Raw genomic sequence first — 21,171 nt, forward strand, 5'->3', positions numbered from 1 at the left:
GGCAATATGAACTGCCAAACTTCCCCAGCTTGCTTATTTAATTCACGCTTATTTTGAGACATAAAACTGAGCACTAGACATGAAAATTGAGTTGATTTTTTCCCTAAATCCACGCCCCAAATGGCATATACCATTTTGGTATTTTGGAGACATTTCATAATTCACTTTTCTATACCGATTTGCAACTTACCTCTTCCCCAGACAAGTAGTACGCTGACAGCAGTCCACCGACGAAGCGTATATTTACTTCAAAAACAGAAACCTCAGCATTCTATGGAAAGAAAATGACGGAGGTGTAAACATAATGATAGCACACGGAATGACAGCACATGCTATGATAAGCCATAGTAATTTCAAATCTGTTTAAACCTGCATGCTTGCCCAGGGGCACCTACAGACAAGACAGAAAATCCCCTGTACATAGTGTCAAAATATGGTTAGACAGATAAAAATAATTTTGACTCAAAGTAAAATTATAAAAAGACTACAAACTGGAATTCTTTGTCTTGTATGCGAAGCAGGCCCAATACTTGATATTCTGTATCTGTACAAATGCAATGGGAAGAGGGCTTTTATTACTATTTTTTCCCCATTCTGTGTTCTCCTTACTTCACTCATTTGCCTGCTTTTTCTTCCTGAAAGGCCAATCAGACTGTGGTGTGGCTGCCAGCTCCACACGAGGCTAGCAATCTTTTCCCATTATGTTAAAGCGGCACGGACAGATTGCTAATGGGATGTAAAGCCAGGGGCTTGAGTTCCAGTGCTGCTCTCTGCCTTTGCTTTCCCACAGTCCCAGCCCTGAGATGACATTCTACCTTGGCATGAAGGCGATAATAAAGGGAGTCGTCATTGCTGGCACGGTTCTCATTAATATCAATAGTAATTCACTTTTATTATTTACAATGTAGCAGAGGCTTTGGCCTCTTTTAGCCTTCAGACTGATCTTCGGGATTAATTACTACTCTATGCCCAGTCTACGGATGGAGAAACAAGCCAGGCTTACAGTGACTAATGTAACCTTTTGAAGTTTGTTCACACAACAGCAATAGAATTTGGATTTGAATGGGAGTGTGCTTATTCATGGTTCAAAACTTGGCTATTCTGACCTCTACAGATACCTCACAGACTATGTACCATGTCTTATTATTAATGGTCGAATAATTGTGATGCGTCAGTAGTAATTACTGCCAATAGTTTTATGATTCTATAATATTTGACTTCTGAGTTCATCTGTCTTGTAGCTTGTAATTAGGTTATTAGCACAGATGACCTCCAGTAGATATAAGGTATACTTCATTGGGCCTACTAAGTAACTGTCACTTCTGTTCAATACCAAACCACTCACAGATGAAGACAAGGGCTAGGAGCAAACTAGAGTGTATGGAGCCAGCATCTGGCAGCCGAACTTAGAAAATCATCTGAGACAGTTACCATCTTTAGGGATTGTTTATTGAGTAACTACTACGTGGCAGGCCCAGTCCTATGTACTATGAACACAGCAGTGAAAAAAAGACAAGATCCTCAAACTGGCTGAGTCTACATTGTAGAAAACATTTTCAGAAACAAGACATAAATTATTTTGTTCCTACGTGTTCTCCCTCAGAGGATATAGTGATCAAATAATGGAAGCTCCTACATAAGTTAAAAATTCCTGCAAAAGAAAGCTTATGAAAAGAAGTTAAGAAGTTAGAGAGAACCTTTGGATAAAGTTGGATTAAACCATGCTCTGAGTTTGTTTAACTGTACTGATTATTCGTGATATGCAGCTTAACTATTTTGATTAAATACCCTCTATGTTGTGCATCTTATCACGGAAGGGTATCACATTGAATGGGGATCATTTAAACACTGCTGTCAGCCCATACAACATCTGACAAAGAACAGGGAAATACTTATTAATTTAGTTTGGCTCACACAATTTATCTCTCATATCTAAGAGAAATAATGTCTAATAAAATCTAATGATTCTAAGTCCTTAAATCATATTTGCCTCAGTTTGTACTTATATATTTTAGCTTTAAAACCAGAAATCAGGTCCTCCTAGTTTCACTTATTGAAGCACACCGAGATGCTTTTCTTTCCTTATTCTGGCTTTGGGCTCATTACATATGCTATCCCTATTCCTCCCATGAAAACTTTGGATAGTCAAGACCTTTCTGTAGACACCTGATAAAAATTATTGCAAGGTTGGGGACTGAGTCATGTCAACTGAAATCAGAAATATATCTCAATCTAGACATCAATCACTTATTGGATGCAGTTACTCAAGCAGCTATTGATCCAGCTCTGTGTGTATTCCAGACCCTGCATTCTATTTATCTTGGTCTGCTAGAAGATACTGAAAGATAACCTTGCAAAGGGTAGTGCTCAAGGTCAGTGTCTATGACATTTGAGTTGCAGGGACTGAATCATCTAGGGAGCTCAAGGCAAAGTCTGGATCGTTGAAGCCATGCAGGTTCCTAGTGATTAGGATGTCCTTGTCTTTGAAACTCTTGCTCAAGAATATCCAGCATCACAATTCTTAACTGTCATCATCTTTCTGTGCTTGGAAACTAGAACTACATCTGAACACACAGCCATTTAAAATTCCTTCGGCCTCAGGATATAAGATTAACTCAAAAAAATCGGTAGCCCTACTATATACAGACATTAAAGGGGCTGAGAAAGAAATCAGAGAAACATCACCTTTTACAATAACCACAAACAACATAAAATATGGGGTAATGCTAACCAAACAAGTGAAAGACCTGTATAGAAAGAACTATAAGTCTTTAAAGAATGAAATGAAAGAAGATACCAAAAAATGGAAAGATCTCCCATGCTCTTGGATAGGTAGAATCAACATAGTAAAAATGGCAATCTTTCCATAAGCAGTCTACGGTGGACATAAAACTAGTCTGCACAGGTACTAAGAGAGGCTCATAACCAAGGCATACTTTTTCTATGCCCTAAAGTACTCACCTCCTGATATGTTCATGTAAATTCAATTACACCATCTATTTTATTAAACTTATAGTTTTATGTCAACTTGACACACACTAGTGTCACTTGAAAGCAGGGAACCTCAGCTGAGAAAATGCCTCCATAAAATCAGGTTGTAAGCAGGTCTGTAGCACATTTTCTTAATCACTGATTGATGGCAGAGGGTCCAGCCCTTAGTAGGTAGTACTCACCCAGTCTGGAATAGTAGTCCTGGAGTCTATAAGAATGCAAACTGAGCAAGCCATTGGAAGCAAGTCAGTAAGCAGCATTCCATTGTCAGCTTCTGTCTGGGCTTCCCCCAGTGGACTGTGACCCAGGATACATAAGCCAAATAAACCTTTTTCTCACCAAGTTGCCCTTGGTCATGGTGTTTCATCACAGCAATAGTAACCCTAAGAAAGAAATTGGTACCAAGATAGTGGGGTATTGCTGTGACGGACATGACCATATTGTTTTGGGGAGGACTGTGGAAGGACTTTGGAACTTGGGGGCTAAAAAATCCATTGAGTACTCAAAGCTTGGTGAGCTGTTTTATGGGAAGTTGGAAGATGAGCATTGAGAGAATTGCAGATGATGGAGGCCTGGTTTGTTAAATTCCAGAGGGAATTTTGAGAGTCAATTAAAGACTCTACTGGGCTGTTGCTTATTTTGAATTAAGAATCTGTGGTTCTTGTTAGCTGGTGTTGAAGAACTGGCTAAAGATACCAGAACCACTAACGTGAAACCTTTGCTTTGCCGGAATAATCAACTCTGGCCAGCTGGAGCTGAGAAATTAGCCGTGATTAAAAAGAGACTGGCATTGCAGGGGTGCAATCTTCTGGGAAGTGTTTCCTCAGAGTTATCACAAAGAAGCTGTGTTCCAAAGGCGGTCAAGATTGTACCTTGTGCTGGCAGCCATACTCACTAGCGTAAAGGTCACCCAGGTGGTACTGGTTTTGAAGGCATGAAAGGGTCAAGGAGAGCAGCTGAGGCTTGGCACTGTGTGGCAGGTTGGGGTACTTTAAGAGAGCCCAGGAAATGCTATTGAGTAAAAGTTCAGCCCAGCTGCAGCAAGAGACCCCAGCATTTTGGAGATACCAGTACTATGGGATGGCCACCAAGAAAAGCAGCAGCCTTGGAGTGGAGCCAGCCTGAACTTAGGAGACAATCTGTGTGGGTTGTAGAGAGTAGAGCCAGAGAAGTGATCCCAGCACTTTGTAGGAGACCAGAGGCGGTGAGTGGAACCTGGATATTGGACATTGAATTATTTACATTGTTGGAGTTTGGTTTGGTTTTATTTAGATTGCAACTGTGCTCTGACTTTTTCCCTCTTGAAGTAACAAAGTATTTAATGCATTTTCCATTCTACCAAAGCTCACATTTGAGAGACTTTGGACTTTTAAAGAGATACTGGAATTTTATAGACATTTTGGGTTTCAGTAGACACTAGATATTTTTTAAATGACTATAGTTTTGAGTATTTAAAATTTTAGTCTGTGGGTCTTTCAAAAATTTGAATGTTACATTGTAATGTTGATAATGATATGTGATCTTGAGGATGAACAAGAAAGGTTGTGACTTAACAGTGATATATTTGTGTGTCAAGTTGATGAGGGCTAGTTTTATGCCGACTTGACACAGGCTAGAATAACTCAAGAGGAGGGAACCTCAGTTGAGAAACTGTCTCCATAAGATCAAGCTGTAGGCAAGCCTGTAGGAATTTCTTAATTAGTGACTGACTAGGAGGTCCAGCCTATTGTGGGTGGTGCCTGAAGTAGTGGTTTTGGGTTCTATAAGAAAGCAGATTTAGTAAGCCAGGAGGAGCAAGCCAGAAAGCAGCACCCCTCTACAGCCTCTGCGTTGGCTCCTCACTCCAGGTTCCTGCCCAGTTTGCCTTCCTGCCATGGCCTCCCTCATTGGACTGTGACTAAAGATTTGTAAGCCTTACCTCCCAAGTTGCTTTGGGCCATGCTGTTCCATCATGGTAATGGTAACTATGACTAGGTCAGTACCTAGTCCCTTAGTCCATTAAGTTCCATCTCAACTTCATGAATTATCTTACTTTTTCTTCACCAATATATAAGACATCTACGACTATGAGATAAATTGACAAAGATTGCTAAATTTGGGGGGTAATATGTTCTCCTCTCCTAATCCTTAAATTAATATCTTTCCCCATAGCTGTGCTGGGAAAAGTTTCATTCTAGTCAACAGATCAGGAACCCATGGCTGTGAAGACTAATAACAATTTGGTGACAAATTAAGTGAACCCCTCAGTACTCTTTAAAATGAGCATGTGAGAGACTCTCACTAGGCAAGACAGCATTTTGAAGAGCCCAAGAAATTAGAGTTTGGTTTCATTTTTATAAGCAACTTAAGCATCAGAATTACCCATAGCATGATATTTAATAGAGCCCAATAAATGAAATTACAAGCTTGACCAGGAGAATAAAAAGATATGATAGTTCTAGAGCAAGCTAGGCCCAGCTACCATTTGCCTGAGAAACTACAAAGCCATAAGCTTCCTTTGAGAAGGTAATTTATTTCCTTGAGTCTGCAGGGCATAAGAGAGCTGTTTATAATAAAGCTTGTTCAAACTTTAACTATTAGGATTCTACACAGCACAGTATTTTCATTAAGTTGAAACGATCTTTTGGAAGAGAACATTTGATCCCTAAACTCAGAAACTCTTCTTTTACCAACAACCAACTCATACACAGATATCAGTAAGAACGGGGTTCCTTTTCTAGTATGACACTCAACAAACACATAAGATTCAGTATTAGCTGTTACACTGCAAATCAGTGCAATGACCGTGACTAATAATTTCTTCACTACAATCCATTGTAGTAATTATGTCCAGGAGTAATGCTAAGGTGCCCACATACATGGTAACACTGCTTTGTTCAGAAAACCTTGCAAGGCCTCTAGCTAAAGGAATTGCCTGTGTGTCTGGTCTGTGTTTACTAGTAATTATGCCTTCTTAAAGAATGCTACTTCAAAAAAAGAAAGAAAGCTACTTCAGAATATCTGTTGCTTCACACTTCATGGATTAAGAGTATATGGGAAACGTAAATTGCAGTAGTGTCTACTGTTCCTCACTGTGTGTCCTTGAAGCTCTTAGCTTCATAAATAGAATACATTTCTCAAGACTGTTAACATTGTTTAAACTCTTAAAGCTACAAAGACAGACAGGTAAACGTGCTGCATGTGTTAATAGGCTCGTCTTGCTATGAAGGCCCAGAAAGGATCCAAGTAGCAGCTCAAATCTATCAGTAATCACTACTAGAGAGTCAAGTTCTTATTAAGGTCATGACCTAAATAATTACCCCTGACCAGGTACCCTTAGCCAGGCACCCCAAGCATCAAATGGTAAACACCCCATGAGTCCGTTCAACAGGAAAATTAGTGATCTGCACCAATCAGGATGTAATTCTGCTTTAAAACAAACCTTTCCTAGGAGTAAAGTTAAGGCAAATGTCACTTCTTTCATGCTTCACAGCATGGAACTGTGGGGCAGGTAGCCAAGCATTCATGCAGGCATGTGGGAACACACAGCATTGGGGTTAAAGGGGACACACATCTTTCCCAGAGGACTCTCCACAGCTTGTTTGGCATGCATATTTAAAGCGGAAACCTAGGAGCATGTTTAGAGTGTAGATCTTTACATTTAAAAACAAAAGTTACCTTGCCACCAGCACCTCTGTCATGTAAAATGTGTGGGAATCATTACATCACATGGCACTTGGCTGACCTTCACCAGCATCCATGTCAGTGTCTGGAGCAAGCTAATCTACTCTATTCTTGTCTTTAGCCAAGAAAGCCCCAGCTCCCACACCAAGTACTATGTAGCTGCAGTTCTGAACGACATTGTAAGGACAGCTTTTATCTAGCATTCGTGTTCAGAGACTTCGTGTAAGGAAAAATTTTCTACAGGTTCTATAAAATTTGTTACTAAAGATAATTTTCAGTACTTCTAGTTAATACAGTATGTTTTTTCAAAGTGGCAATATGAGAGCTCACAATTGAATTGAGTAGCACTCATGCAGGAACTGTGCCATTTTTCTTACTTTAGCATGTTCCTGTGACAGGAGCCACCACAAACCTTCGTGTGGGTAGCTTAATGCCGTGTAGATCACCCGTACTTACATTCCAGCTATATAAAAATGACTTAGCACAAGCTACCACTGTATTCCGTGGGCAGTCCTTCCAACGCAGTCTCCCACACTTAGCCAGGAACTAGGACAAGAGAGACAGCTGCTCTGTTTCACAGGCATTGATTTAATTCTTACTACATGGCAGAATCTAATAAGCACAGTGATATGAAGATTACATATCTAAGTCCGAGACTCAGATTCTTAGGATGTGTATGGATTTCTCAATTCTTTGTATTTCCTCACCACTGATAAACAGGGTGAATGAATTAGGTAGACCTTGTTCACCATAGCTTCCGTTTGCTGCATAACCTTGGGAAAATGAATTAACTACATTCACCTATGAAAGTAAATACCACCACTCTTCATCTATAAAAGTAAAGAAATACGAGTACCTATGCAAAATCAGCATCAATCAATCAATCAATCAGCCATCACCAGGTGCTAACCTCTTACAGCTCCCCTGCCTGTCTCCCCTTTCTCCTCATTTTCCTCCCATGACCCAGCTTCAGCTAAGGAGTCCTTTTCTCCTTCTAGAGAAACCCCTGAAGCACTGACCCTCAGGAAGAGCTTGGTAAATAATTAGCATATGAATGAATGGGTAATGAATAAATAAGAGTCTAGATTTTTTTTAATCCTAGGCTTACACTGAATTGAAATCAGGAAGATCATCAGAGGCCACTAAACATTTTCCATCTCATCTGTACACCTGAGGATGAGGTGGGGCCCCAGCTCTTACTCCCTAAATCGCATTAACCCCTGATGACTCATTTAAAAACAGTCATAAAAGACACTTGGATTTTGTGCTACCAAATGAATCAACTTGTTAGGATTTTGTGAATGGCAGTGCAAACCCATTGGAAAGCACTTGCTGAAGTAAATTTTAAGTGATATAAACAGTATTCTGCATGCACACAAATTTACTCTCAACTGCAGGACTTATTTACACTTAGGAACTCTAGAACTAAACCCCCAAGAATAGTGTTTCTATCTCAGTTCTATGTCTTCTTCCCTTGCAGTAGCATTGGATACACTTATATGCATTACATGTCAAAATAAGCAATAACAACAACACAATAAATCCTTGGACTTTCAGTTTAAATACTTTATAAGGAAAAGGTGTTAATTTAAATGCAGGCAATGATATGTCCTCTAGGCTACAATATTACATGTTATCCTTAAAAATGAAATACATTTGTTCTATTTTAGGTAAGGTTTATTGTTCCCCCTCTAACACGAATGCAAAAATAAATTCTCCATGTTTTTTGAAGGAAAACCAAGCAGTCACTGAAACATCACTTGAAGCTCTGTATTGAGTGTGAAAATGTAAGATAAATTCTCACATGTGTTTTATAAAACTAACTAGAAAACACCGAGGTAAAGAACTGTATCATGCAGGGAAAAGAAGAAAAACAAAACAAAACAAAACATATACCTAGCTGTGTGTTTGTGGTGCACACCTTTAATCCCAGCGCTTGGGAGACACAGGCAGGAGAATCTACAAAGGCTGGCCTTGCCTACAAAGCAAGTTCTAGGACAGCCAGGAACTTGCTGTTATACAAAGAACAACTGTCTTGAAAAACAAAAAACAAAAAACAAACCAACAAAAAAAAAAAAAACCCCAACCCTTTCCCCTCCCCCGTAAAACCAAACCTATATACTCTTCTTGAAATTATGAACTACTCTTTTTAATATGAGAAGCTGTAACTCGATATTATTGACATATGTGTTAAAACAAAAAGGTCTCATATAGCCCAAGCTGACTTGAACTTTGTATATACCCAAGACTGGCCTGGAAATTCTAACCCTCCTGCCTCTGTCTCCTGAGTGCTAGGATTAGCAGGCATGTGCCACCATACCCAGTTTTTATATGGTGCTGGAGACTGAACATAGGACTTTGTGAGTACTCTACCAACTGAGCTATACTTTCAACCTGATAATACATGTCTTATGGGGAAATATGGTAATATTTGTTGATGGAAACAGGCACAGTAAAAAATTCTAGTCTTCTCTTGCTATGAATAGTATAAGGCTAGGGAGATGGCTTAGTGGGTAAGTGTACTTGCTTTGCAAACATGAGGATGTGAGTTCAAATCTGAAGCACACATATAAAAAGCTGAGCATGGATGCACACACATGTTAGCAGAGTGTAGAAGTGGGTAGGCTAGGGTGGGGTCACAGTCACAGGAGTTTACTGTCAGGCAGCCTAACCAAAATGGCCAGCTTCCAATCCAATGAGAGACCCTGTCTCAAGGCAATTGGCGGGAATGGATAAAGGAAGACACCCAGTGTCCTGCTGTAGCTTCTCATGTGTGTTGTGTGTCTCTCCACACATATACAATACATACCACAACACACACCCACACACACCCACACCCCCACACACAGAGAGAGAGAGAGAGAGAGAGAGAGAGAGAGAGAGAGAGAGAGAGAGAGAGAGAGAGTGAGAGAGAGAGAGAGAGAGAGGATAATGAACAGAAATTCAGGACACATGGCTACAATTTTTAGAAGTATGTTTTGAAAAGCATAGTCTGATTATCAATAGTACTAAAATGTGTGCTTGGAGTAAACTTAAATGCTTAAAAGTCAACATCTTAATAAATATTTAATAATAGCTTAACTCCTTTACTCTGTGAGCAAAGAGGCCAAGTGACACATTTTTCTTGGCTTCTATTTTGGTTTATAGTCCCTATTTAGATTCGCTTTGCCTTCTCAGGGGTTCTGGTGGCCCACAGAAATACTCTTTTCACTAATTAGTGGCCTGAGGCCAGCCAATCAAACTTTCACTATGGTGACATTTTGTCTATTACCTTGGGAGGCCACTGTACTGAGTTCTGAAAACTAAAACAGTGCTACCCTCCAAGGCTCTTCCCGTCAAGTTCAGAGCTCAGGATACCACTCATCATGAGAGCAAAGCAGTATTGTGGGATTTAGGAGGGTTTCTGACAACAAGGTATGTATCCAATGGATCAACCCAAGAATCAGAAGATGGACCTGGGACTGCGCATAGGTCTAGCGTCATTAAAGGTCTAGGTGTGGAAGAGACAGCACCTATTGCTGAAAGATGAGCATGTGGGGTTGCTAGCCAGATTCATTCCTACTAATAAGCATTGTTAAGACAACTGGACTACAGTTCAGTGTGCTTGCCAAGCATATGCAAGGCCCTGAATTTGATGTCTAGCAAAAGTCAGCAAGAAAACACGACTTACTTTTACTATGTATTACTAAGGAAATAAATTTTCTACTTTTAAGTTTTCATGTTTGGTTCTAGTAGTATTATCAGAACTGCCACATAACATCCCGTCTAACAGCTCTGTAAAGTTGAACCAGCAGCCTTTCATAGTCATATTTCTCTACATTTAAAATGAAAGAGCTTGTGGCTGAATAGTGGCTACACAATTAAGAGCACTTGTTTTTGTAGAGACCCCAGCATTAGTTCCTCCCTCCCACATTATGAGTCACAACCATCTGGAACTCTAGTTCCAAGGGATCCAACTCCTTCTTTGACCATCCCTGGGCACCAGGCACATGCATGGTACATAAGCATATATATGTGTAAGTAAGGCATTTATACACATGAAAATAAATAAATCTAAAAAATTAAAAATTAAACATCTCCAATGTTCCGTAGTGTCGGAATATTGTCTCTCTCCTAGTCTAGAGTCAGTTGTCATAACCTTCAGTCTGTCCATAAGACCTTCTAAATGTAGCATGGATAGCAATTAATCAAAGGAGGAGGGACACACTATTAAAACTTATTATTTTGTATATGTTTTAAAGTGATGGGTAAAGGCTTGCTGTACACTTTAACACACTGGCTAACTTTGGTGTCCACTCTCCACGGGAACAGAAGAGTGACCATACAACAGGGTGGGCAGCGGCACCCTCTTCCTCAGGGATAACATGCTTCCTTTTTTTAGAATAAGTTCCTTGTCAACACCCTTATGGGTCAAAACAATGATTGTCTAGTTAGAGCCAAGGAGACACAGTTCTCCATAACCGTGTTCATCGAACACTGGAGCTGTCTCCCTCTATTGCACGGTTCCCTCAGAGCACACTGGGTCTCAGGTTATCTGCCAAGAATGCACATATACCTAAAGCTGAAGACTGTTATTCATGCACACAGATCTCAATGCAGGTGATGTTTTTCTTTTTTCTTTTACTAATAGGAATACATGAGCAACAAAGTTGGAAGTCTCAGTGAAGTGATAGTAGCTGACAATGCTATATGCCTTGTACAATGTTGAGATTAAGTATCTGGGACATGGCCCTTGTGACAGAGTTACAGCTCCAACATATGGCCAGCGATATGCTATGGAATAAGCCTTATAGGCTTCAGCACCCTTCTGTAGGCTTGTTGTGGTATTTTGAACAGGAAGATTGGACAATGTAGGCTACTTTATTTCTTTTGACATACCATTAATTTGACAAAAAGGACATATGCATGTACAATACCTGAGAAGGATAGAGCAAGAGAATGTCTTTACTATTTAAAGTTGCATCATTTGGCACTGTAGAGGTCATTCAGCAAAGTGCATGCTTGTCAAGAAGGGGTACCTGAGTTTATCCCCAGAACCCAGGTCAAAAACAAAACAAAATAAAAACCTACGCGTGGTGGCATGTGCGTGTAACCCCAGTGCTGGAGAGCTGGGAACAGGCAGATCCTTGGGTTTTCAGGCTAGCCAGCCTAGGCTAGGTGGCAAGTCCTAGGTAGCTACTGACCCTATCTCAAAACTAAAGGAAGAAAAGAAGGTGGAAACCCTAGAGGAATTACAGCCAATGGCATTATCCATACACACATACATACATAAAACAGTTGAAATTGTTTCTACTGGCCCAGATTATAATGAATGCACCCAATATAGGATATGGATAGGCTAAAACTTAAGGTCTCAATTTGTAATTTCAATTTAACTTACCACATTAAAATCTAAGTATTTTTTAATCCATGATTTAGCTTCTTGAAATTCAGTCTTCATTCCCATAATAAAAAGTGTATCCAGGGCATCTACTATTGTTGCTCCTTTGATGTTGCCTGAAAAATCCCAAAAACATCTCTCAATATTCTTGAGATATATACAAATTGACCCCAGCTAGAAAAAACTAAGAGTAATTCTCATCTCATTAACAAACCATAATACTGTATAGAGCATTAATTTCCTTCAGAAAAATAAAATGTAAAAATACAGCATAGCAAACCAAAATTTTCATAGGCTATAGGCTATGAACACCAATCTTTAACATTTGTTCCAAGTTGGGAAAACTAAACCTCTTAGAAACATCATTTGTGAATGCCTTCTCTAGAATAAAGAGGAATGACTAAGCCTGAAGCAAAGGGGCAGTTGTCATTAATTTTTGTGTAATTGCACTGGAGTGCACCTGTGTGAAATTTGCTGGATGTACAATTATCACCATGGTAGCTCTTTTAACTCATTGCCATAGTCACCCTTTATCTGCAGACAATATGTTCCAAGAACACTGGGAGATATCTGCAGTAGCAGATAGTACTGACCCTCACATATACCACGTTTTTCCTAAGCATAAATACATTTAATGCCTTTTCCATTTTAACACTCAAGCACTTTGGCCATAACTTTTGCAGTTCGATGTGGGACAACAAAACTAACGCAGATTTCTTTTTTTCTTTCTTCCCAGTTCCATTGGACAGAAGACTCATCTTGACTATAACAGCTCTTAGCGACCTCAGCACACAAATTTCCTGCTCCATTTCCACATTAAGCTGAATATCAGGTACTTTTATTTCTATTGTTAAATGAAATACTTTATTGACTTCTCTTTGGCACACTCGAATTGTCAGCATGGTACCCTTGTGCTTTTCAACCATTAGTAAAATAGGGTGACGTGGACACAAAGAATAAAATGCCAACAGAGATGAAGCAAAACAGCTACCAAATGACTGACAGGTAGTTAACACATAGTGTGGACACTGGGATGCGTCCCATCCAGGCTAGGACAAAGCTGGAGGTGGTTACAATTTCAGGATGTTTTGCGGGATTGTATACCATTTGAAGCATAAGGATTCTTATTTTTAGAATCTTCCTCAGTATTTCAGACCGCTGTTGGCCACAGGTGATAAAAATCCAGAAAAAAAAAAGCACAGGTAAGTAGGAGGTGTTCTGTACTCTGACATGAAATCCCTGCCATCTATAATGTTGGCTCATCCCAACGCCCTTCTCTTGTCCACCCAGACCCAGGTTCCATATATTTCCTCTGAGCTCGCTCTGCATGTAGATTTTACACGTCTCAGGCACCCATTACGTTCTGTCATCTCTAGTCTACAAACCTCCTTAAAGGAGAGAGATTATGTTTTGTTCATTCCACATTCTCCATGGTGCCCTTTATGACTGCCGCAATGATGTTCAATCAGTGGCTGTTGAAAGTCTGAGTACTACATTTATTCAGTGCAAATCCATAAATAAAAATGGAACACACTTCAATGCACTCACTGTTCAAGTAACAAGCTGCGAAGCTATCATTAGGAAACCAGCAGTAGTAGAATATTAAAATACTTAACTTTCTAAAACAGACTAAATTTAAATCTTACATAATGGTAAACACATGAAAGATAGAAAACTTTTAGTGTCACACTTGATCCTAATCCAATGTTCTTAAAATACAGGGGTGTGTGTGTGTGTGTGTGTGTGTGTGTGTGTTTACAAAGCTATGGAATCAAGGGAAACACTAAAGGGAATGTTTTCAGGTCACACTTTGAAACATGATAACAGATTCATATCATCACTGGTTTCTAATTTCTCAGTCATTAAGAGCTGTTTTTGGAGTTCAGCTCAGTACTTAGCCATGGGAGTCTGCCTCTTCTTCCATCAGCCACTGAATGAAGTTTCTGTTTCCCAGACTCTCTGGCCATGGGATTGTAGGCTGGCACTCCCCAGATCTATGTCTAAAATACATATATGAGAGAGTACATGCCATGTTTCTCTTTTTGTGACTGCGTTACCTCACTCAAGATGGTTTCTTCTAGTGTCATCCATTTGCCTGCAAATCTCAGGATTCCATTGTTTTTTCTGCTGAATAGTACTCCATTTTGTAAATGTACCACACTTTCTCTATCCATTCTTCAGTTGAGGGGCATCTAGGTTGCTTCCAAGTTCTGGCTATTACAAATAACGCTGCTATGAACATAGTGGAACAGACATCCTTGTTGTATGAATGGGCATCTTTTGGATATATGCCTAAGAGTGGAGTTGCTGGGTCTTGTGGTAGGTTTATTCCCATTTTTCTGAGGAATCTCCATACTGATTTCCAAAGTGGGTGAACCAGTTGGCACTCCCACCAGCAAAGGAGGAGTGTTCCCCTTTCACCACATCCTCTCCAGCATAAATTGTCATTGGTGTTTTTGATTTTAGCCATTCTGACAGGAGTGAGATGGTATCTCAGAGTTGTTTTGATTTGCATTTCCCGGATGGCTAAGGATGTTGAGCACTTTCTCAAGTGCCTCTCAGCCATTTTAGACTCCTCTATTGAAAATTCTCTATTTAGTTCTGCAGCCCACTTTTTAATTGGATTCTTTGGTGTTTTGGAGACTTGCTTCTTGAGTTCTTTGTAAATTTTGGAGATCAACCCTCTGTCATATGTGGGGTTGGTGAATATCTTTTCCCATTCTGTGGGCTGCCTTTTTGTCTTGCTGACTGTGTCCTTTGCCTTACAGAAGCTTCTCAGTTTCAGGAGGTCCCATTTATTAATTGTTGATCTCACTGTCTGTGCTACTGGTGTTATGTTCAGGAAGCTGTCTCCTCTACCAATTCGTTCAAGGGTACCACACACTTTCTCTTCTAAGAGGTTCAGTGTGGCTGGATTTATGTTGAGGTCTTTGATCCATTTGGATTTAAGTTTTGTGCATGGCGATAAACATGGATCGACCTGCAGTCTTCTACATGCCAGCCTCCAGTTATGCCACTGGACTGAACTCAAGAAAGCCAGTAACAGAGAGGGAGGACTGATGACCAAAGGAGTTAAGACTGGGCTGGTTTAATCCCAGAAACAGCTGACCTGACAAGGGTTAACTCTTGAATCCCAGGCTGATGCCTGGGAATCCAACATGGGACTGATCAAGACCCCCTGAATGGGGGTGTCAGTGAGGAGGCCTAGGTAATCTATTGAGACTTGGGCAGTAGATCAGTATACATCCCGAGTATACACATGGACTTTGGACTCCCATCCAACAATGTGAGATGAGTTCTCATCCTGAACCCTTGTGGGGAGGATCTAGGCCCTGGCCTGGATGAAATGACCGACTATGGACAACCCCATGGAGGGCCTCACCCTCCCTGGGGAAATGAGGGGATAATGGGGGAGTTGCGGGGAGGGCACGGGAGGAGGGGAGGGAAAAGGAGAGGGACCTGGAACTGACTTGTGGACCCACCATATTTCTAATCTAAATTTAAACATAAAAATAAAAAAAATTTAATGAAAAAAGAAAACTGAAAAAAAAGAGCTGTTTTTTGTTGTTGTTATACTTTATACTGAATATAACTGATCAAACACAAATGGTTCTCTTTGAGGACCAATTCTGTCAAAACACCAGCTCTGATTTTTTTTTCTTCTTTTTTTCTTTTACAGTGGAACTGGGAGGTGGCAACTCCTCGAGGTCACTTCTCATGTTCATTAGCATTGTTTTAGGTTAAGGAAGGAGCCTGTTTTCCTTTCCTGAGCAAACAGGTGACTTTCAAGTAACTGGAAAGAAACAGCCATCAGAGGAAGCATCAGTGTTGAAGGGCTCCTTGGATGCCAATGACTGGCAAAAATGAGGTTCACAGAGCAGATTGCCTCCTGAAAAACAGGCTGCTCTGGGGGTCCAAATTCTGAATAAGCCCCTGAATAACCACTCCAAAAAACTAGGGGGAAAGGAAAAGAAATATTCCTTTCTTCTATGGTTTGCTGAAAGAACACACAGGTACTTGAAGACAAAGAACTTGGCTCAGATGTGTCCAAAGAAGGCAATTAAAAGGTTTCCTCATTTTCATAAATAAGGACTTTTAATTTTTGCAGTAAGTCCCTGGTGTTGATTTTATTGTACAAAAAATCTTCCATAGCCTATTCTAATTTGAAAATGGAAATAGATTCCATTTGATTAACAGTCAATTTTGCTATATTAATATTTGAGGCCTTTTGTAAAGAATAGGTGCTTATCTGGTTCATAAAGTGTTTTTACTGATAAATCCAGTGAAAACTGTAGAAACAAAAATACTCAAGATGTTTTTAAAGTTTATTATTAAGACAACTGATCTATTAACAGAGATCTATTCAATGAAGATTATGACAAATGAACACAAAACTGAGTTATCTGATCAACCGTCACTATGAGGAAAGGAAAATAGGGTAATTACGTCTAAAGATTAACTTATTATTTATTTTGTGTGTATAGGTGGTTTGCCTTCGTGTGTGTTTGTGAACCACATATGTGCAGTGACTGTGGAGGTCAGAAGGAGACATCAGATCTTCTGGAACTAGAGTTAATAGACAACTGTGAGCTGTCATGTGGGTGCTGGGAATCAAACATAGGCCCTTTCCTAGAGCAGCCAGAGCACTGGCCATCTGCCAGCTCAGATTCAGGTTTTTTTTTTTTTTTTTTTTGGTTTTTATGAGACAAGGTTTCTCTGTATTGTTTTGGAGGCTGTCGGTCCAGCCCGGCCTCGAACTCACAGAGATCCACCTGCCTCTGCCTCCCGAGTGCTGGTATTAAAGGTGTGTGCCACCACTGCCTGGCCAGATTCAGGTTTCTAATAAAAGTTATAATAGTAAACATTAATCAGGGAAGGACGTCTGACTTACCATGAAATTCCAGTTTCTCTCTTAAACTTGTACCTCTGCTCTTTCTTGGGACCTTGTCACAGAGTCCTGAGAGAGACGACTGCAGCTGTATCTGAAGTCACTTCTGCTGCAGGCACTCACTCCCGTCTTAAGTTCCCTGTCTCTGAACTGAATCATCACGGAGACAGAGCAGTCCACTCTTCCATGCAAGGCCCTCCTCCCTGCATGGGATCCCAGTGGCTCCAGGTACTCTTGGTGTCTACCAAACCACCTCACGCTTTGAGAATTCACTGTTTATATGCATGCTGGCTGCACTGCACTATTAACTCTTGCAATGACTTGGATTATCTCCTTCAACACCAGTGACAGAACTGGAGCTAAATTGATGAAAGTCCCTAAGACGGAAGAGCAGGGCACCGGGATTAGGAACATGGTGTCGGTCACACTGGACTTCCTGTCCCGCTGTGCCAGTGCATAGGTAACTATCTGAGAAAGTTCTCTGTGTTTCATCCTCTTTTCTCACCAAAAGTGCACATAAAATGAAGTGGAATGATATGTGGCAGGGTGGCACTATACAATAATTGCTCCGTAAGTGTCACCAGAAATTGTTACTTGTTACATGAACTGGTTGGTACCACTTAAGATGTTCTGTTACAGTATGGAAAGTTGTGCTGCTGAGTTCGGCGGCCACAGAGTTACTTCTTTTCCTTTGCCCCATTACTTATAGTTAAAGTTTTGAGTGTTGGAAAGAGACTGAGCCCAGGAGGTGTCTCTGAGGACGTCTTTGTTCAGAGGAATCCATCAAACATTGCTGGTGGTTTCCTTCTTTCCGTAACAGGAACATTATTAATACAAACAGTACCAATCAGAGTGTTGCTATGAAGCAGATAGCTGGCTTGCCTTGACTTCCACAAAACAAACAGTGGAAAACTACAGACAGCCCAAACTGAGTTACAGAAGGGATCACCACGGTCCGTGGCTTCAGCAAGTTTATCTATAGAGACAGAACTTTTATGTAGCAGGAAGCCTTTAATGCAGGTAACCAAATACTCTTCTACAGGAGTCACCCCAGACCTTAAAACCCTGCTGTGTACTCCATCCCTGGAAGTCAGCCCTGGGCATCACTTTGTTTTATAGTTACATGGGTCTCTCTGACACAGAGCTGGTGTTCTTTCTAGAAGACACATTACATGCAATCTTTCTGCAGTTCCAGCAGGGGTTCAAGTTTCCTAGCAACATGGAGGGCCTGGAGAATCACAGAGACCCACAAGCCTTTTGTCTATCAGTAAGTTCAGGGAACTTAGAGAAAAAGACACTAGCATAAAAACCCAGAGTGGTGGTTCACAACTCTAATTTCTGGGGAGGTATGGTAGTTTGAATGACAATGCCCTACCATTGACTCATATTTGAATACATGGACCCCGGTGTGTGGGAAGGATTCTGAGGTATGTCTCTCATTGGGAGTGGCTTTGAGGGTTCTAAACCCATGCCATTGCTAGTTACTCTTTACTTATCTCCTACTCCTGTCTAAGAATATACGTTTTCAGCTACTACTCCAGAGCCATGCTGCTATGCTCCCCACCATGATGGTCACTGGCCGCCTTCTGAAACTGGAAGTCCCATTAAATACCTTCTTCTATAATTGCCTTGGTCATGGTATCTCTTCACAGCAACAGAAAAGTAACTATGACAGGAGGCTAATGTAGGAGCAGTGCTGTAAATTCAAGGACAACCAGGGCTATGTGCTCAATTCCAAGGCAGCCAGGGCAACGGGAGTGAGAACTTGTCTCAACAACCAAAAACAGGGAACCCTCAAATCAAAGCAAAGCATACTCACCAAATAAACTGCTTGAATGGCCTTCTTTTGATATTGGCTTCAGTTCATTTAAGCCCCAGGCATAGCGTTTATAATTATTCCAAGCATGGTTCATCATCTGAACAGAGATAAAATGAGATTACAATGTGAACTGGGTTGTTTTTGTTACAAGATAGATCATAGTCTTTGGATTTGAAGGTTATGCCATTAAAATTCAGTGCTTAGTCTAAAAGGCTGATGATTAATTAAGAGAGAGACGGCTGTGTAAATTAGGACAGACATGAACAGAACACATGCATTACTTCTTTATGGTGACAAATACAAAGTTGCCTTCTTGGAACCCATTTAATCCTATTTATTGATATCTATATATTGATCATCTTCAAAATTCAGTCCCTGAAAACAGAAATTTAGTTTATCCTAAAATGATGAATCATTCCTATATTTATCTATTTCATTCTCATAAGATAACAGATCTGGAAACTTTGAATTCATATTTTTGTACAAGGTCCTTCCTATTTTTGTTTACATAGACAAATATTCAAGGTTATCACTTTAAATACTTCAATGCTTTTCGACCAAGAAATATGAAAAAATGTTTTGAAATAAGTAAAGAAGAAAAAAGAAACCCTACAGTTATGCCTAGAGTTAGAAAAACTGTATTATAATCGTTTTGAATAAAATATGTATTTGTGTACTCCTATGTTAACTGGAGATAGAGCCTATTTATTCACAAATTGGAGTTCAATAATATTTTTAAATATAGCCAGCTGTCCCATAAATTAGTTGAATAAAAAAGTCTTATCACTCAAAGACTATGTGTAATAGTTACTATTTTAAGGACTGGAAATTGAACACAGGGCCTCACACATAACAGACAAGCACTCCGCCACTGACCCATTTCCTTAGACCTCTTAGGTTTTATTTCAAGACAGGATCTCACTAAATTGTCTGGACTGAACTTGAACTCACCACGTAGCCCAGTCAGAGATCACAATCTTCTTGACTCAGCCTCCAAAATTGTCAGGCTTATAGTCCTATGCTACCAGGCCTGAGTTATAATTATTTTTATAGAGTTTTAAAAGCGTTAAGGACTCCTCAATTCATGCTTATTCATGCCACTATCTTATAGAAACAGTCACCAAAATATGGACATGATATGAAAATGTTCTCATTTTATAGGGCCAATACAAACATCGCATACAGGGCCAAAGAGGCAGCCTATCAGTGAAGAACACTTATTGTTTCTGAAGAGAACCCAGGCTTGGCTCCCCGAGATAACACAATAGATCACAACTATCCACAGTTCCACTTCCAAGGGACCTGATACCTTCTTCCAGGCTTCTCGGGCTCTAGGCACAAGCATGATGCACATACACATTCAGGGAAATTGCACGCATAAAATAAACAAATCTGAACATGCTTTTGTGATATATCGCATAAATTTGTTTACACGATTCATGGGCTAGTTATCACAAAATTTCTTCAGTAAGATCAATCTGACTCATTGATCCAGACTCCATGAATGTAGTATCAGGGAGGAGGCCTCAGAAATCTCTGGGGCCTTGGGTAGTAGATCAGTGTTTACCATGGTGTACAAATGAACTTTGGGGGCCCATTCCACATGGAGGGATGCTCTCTCAGCCTGGACACATGGGGAAGGGCCTAGGTTCTGCCCTGGATGAAATGACAGACTCTGGAGATCCCCCAAGGAGGGCCTCACCCTCCCTGGGGAATGATGTGGGGATTGGGCTGGGAGTGGGGGATGGGATGTGGGTGTGGGGCTGGTTGAGGGACAAGGCAGGGGTGAGCTGGGATTGACATTTGGAGCATGCATGTTTCTAATTTAAATTAAAAAAGATAATATAAATAAATCTAAAAAAAATCAATCTGACTCAAAACAATCTATACATGTACCTGACCACAATAATGAGTACCTTCATTTACCTATCTTCTATATTATTTCCCATTCTCACCCATGTTACTACTAACAGCTACCAAGAATCTATACTATCTTCTGGGGATTCTGGCTGTTTCTCTTCTGCGTGGTACTCCAATTTTTCCAGAATCCTTTAAAATTTATCTTCAAGCCATATTGGTTAGGTAGATAAGGAGACTGAAGCTCAGAACTTAAAGCCAAATAAAGCTCGACTCAGAGTCATGGCATTACAGCCAAGGATTCAGCTTGCATGGCCGCACTGGCCTGGTTCCAAAGCCTGAGGGCAGGATCCTGTCTGTACACTTCATCACCTCACTCTAATACGTCGACAGACTATCTCCCTTTCAAGTACCAGACTGGATCTTCCAGTGATCAGAAAATGTGCATAGGGTAATGTTTTCAAGGTTTTTCTTGTATAGATTAACTTTATTGGAAAGTGCAATAGATTCAACGTCAGGTGGCTGGACTCTGACCTATGGTGCCAGCTGATTGGTCACACGTGCATGAATGAA

The 21,171-nt window shown here is 40.3% G+C and overlaps 1 protein-coding gene and 1 long non-coding RNA gene across 3 annotated transcripts in view; one reads left to right on the top strand and one right to left on the bottom strand.

The window, feature by feature from the left end:
• Positions 1-21,171, bottom strand: part of Man1a1 (mannosidase alpha class 1A member 1) — a 173,281-nt gene that overhangs the window by 110,395 nt on the left and 41,715 nt on the right. The window contains exons 3-5 of the mRNA XM_005073303.4: positions 18,742-18,838; positions 12,035-12,150; positions 191-271 (exon numbers count right to left, since the gene is read on the bottom strand). Of these exons, the coding sequence (XP_005073360.2) occupies positions 191-271; positions 12,035-12,150; positions 18,742-18,838 (294 nt within the window). The remainder of the gene's footprint in view (positions 1-190; positions 272-12,034; positions 12,151-18,741; positions 18,839-21,171) is intronic.
• Positions 3,939-17,145, top strand: LOC110341482. Of its 2 annotated transcripts, none has more exons than XR_002383437.2 (3): positions 3,939-4,195; positions 12,771-12,866; positions 16,988-17,145. It is a non-coding gene; the product is annotated as an uncharacterized LOC110341482 (long non-coding RNA). The 2 variants fall into 2 exon arrangements; XR_002383438.2 differs by lacking the exon at positions 16,988-17,145 and adding an exon at positions 15,714-15,904.

Source organism: Mesocricetus auratus, unplaced genomic scaffold (assembly GCF_017639785.1).
Source record: "Mesocricetus auratus isolate SY011 unplaced genomic scaffold, BCM_Maur_2.0 Super-Scaffold_100018, whole genome shotgun sequence".
Taxonomy (NCBI): Eukaryota; Metazoa; Chordata; class Mammalia; order Rodentia; family Cricetidae; genus Mesocricetus; species Mesocricetus auratus.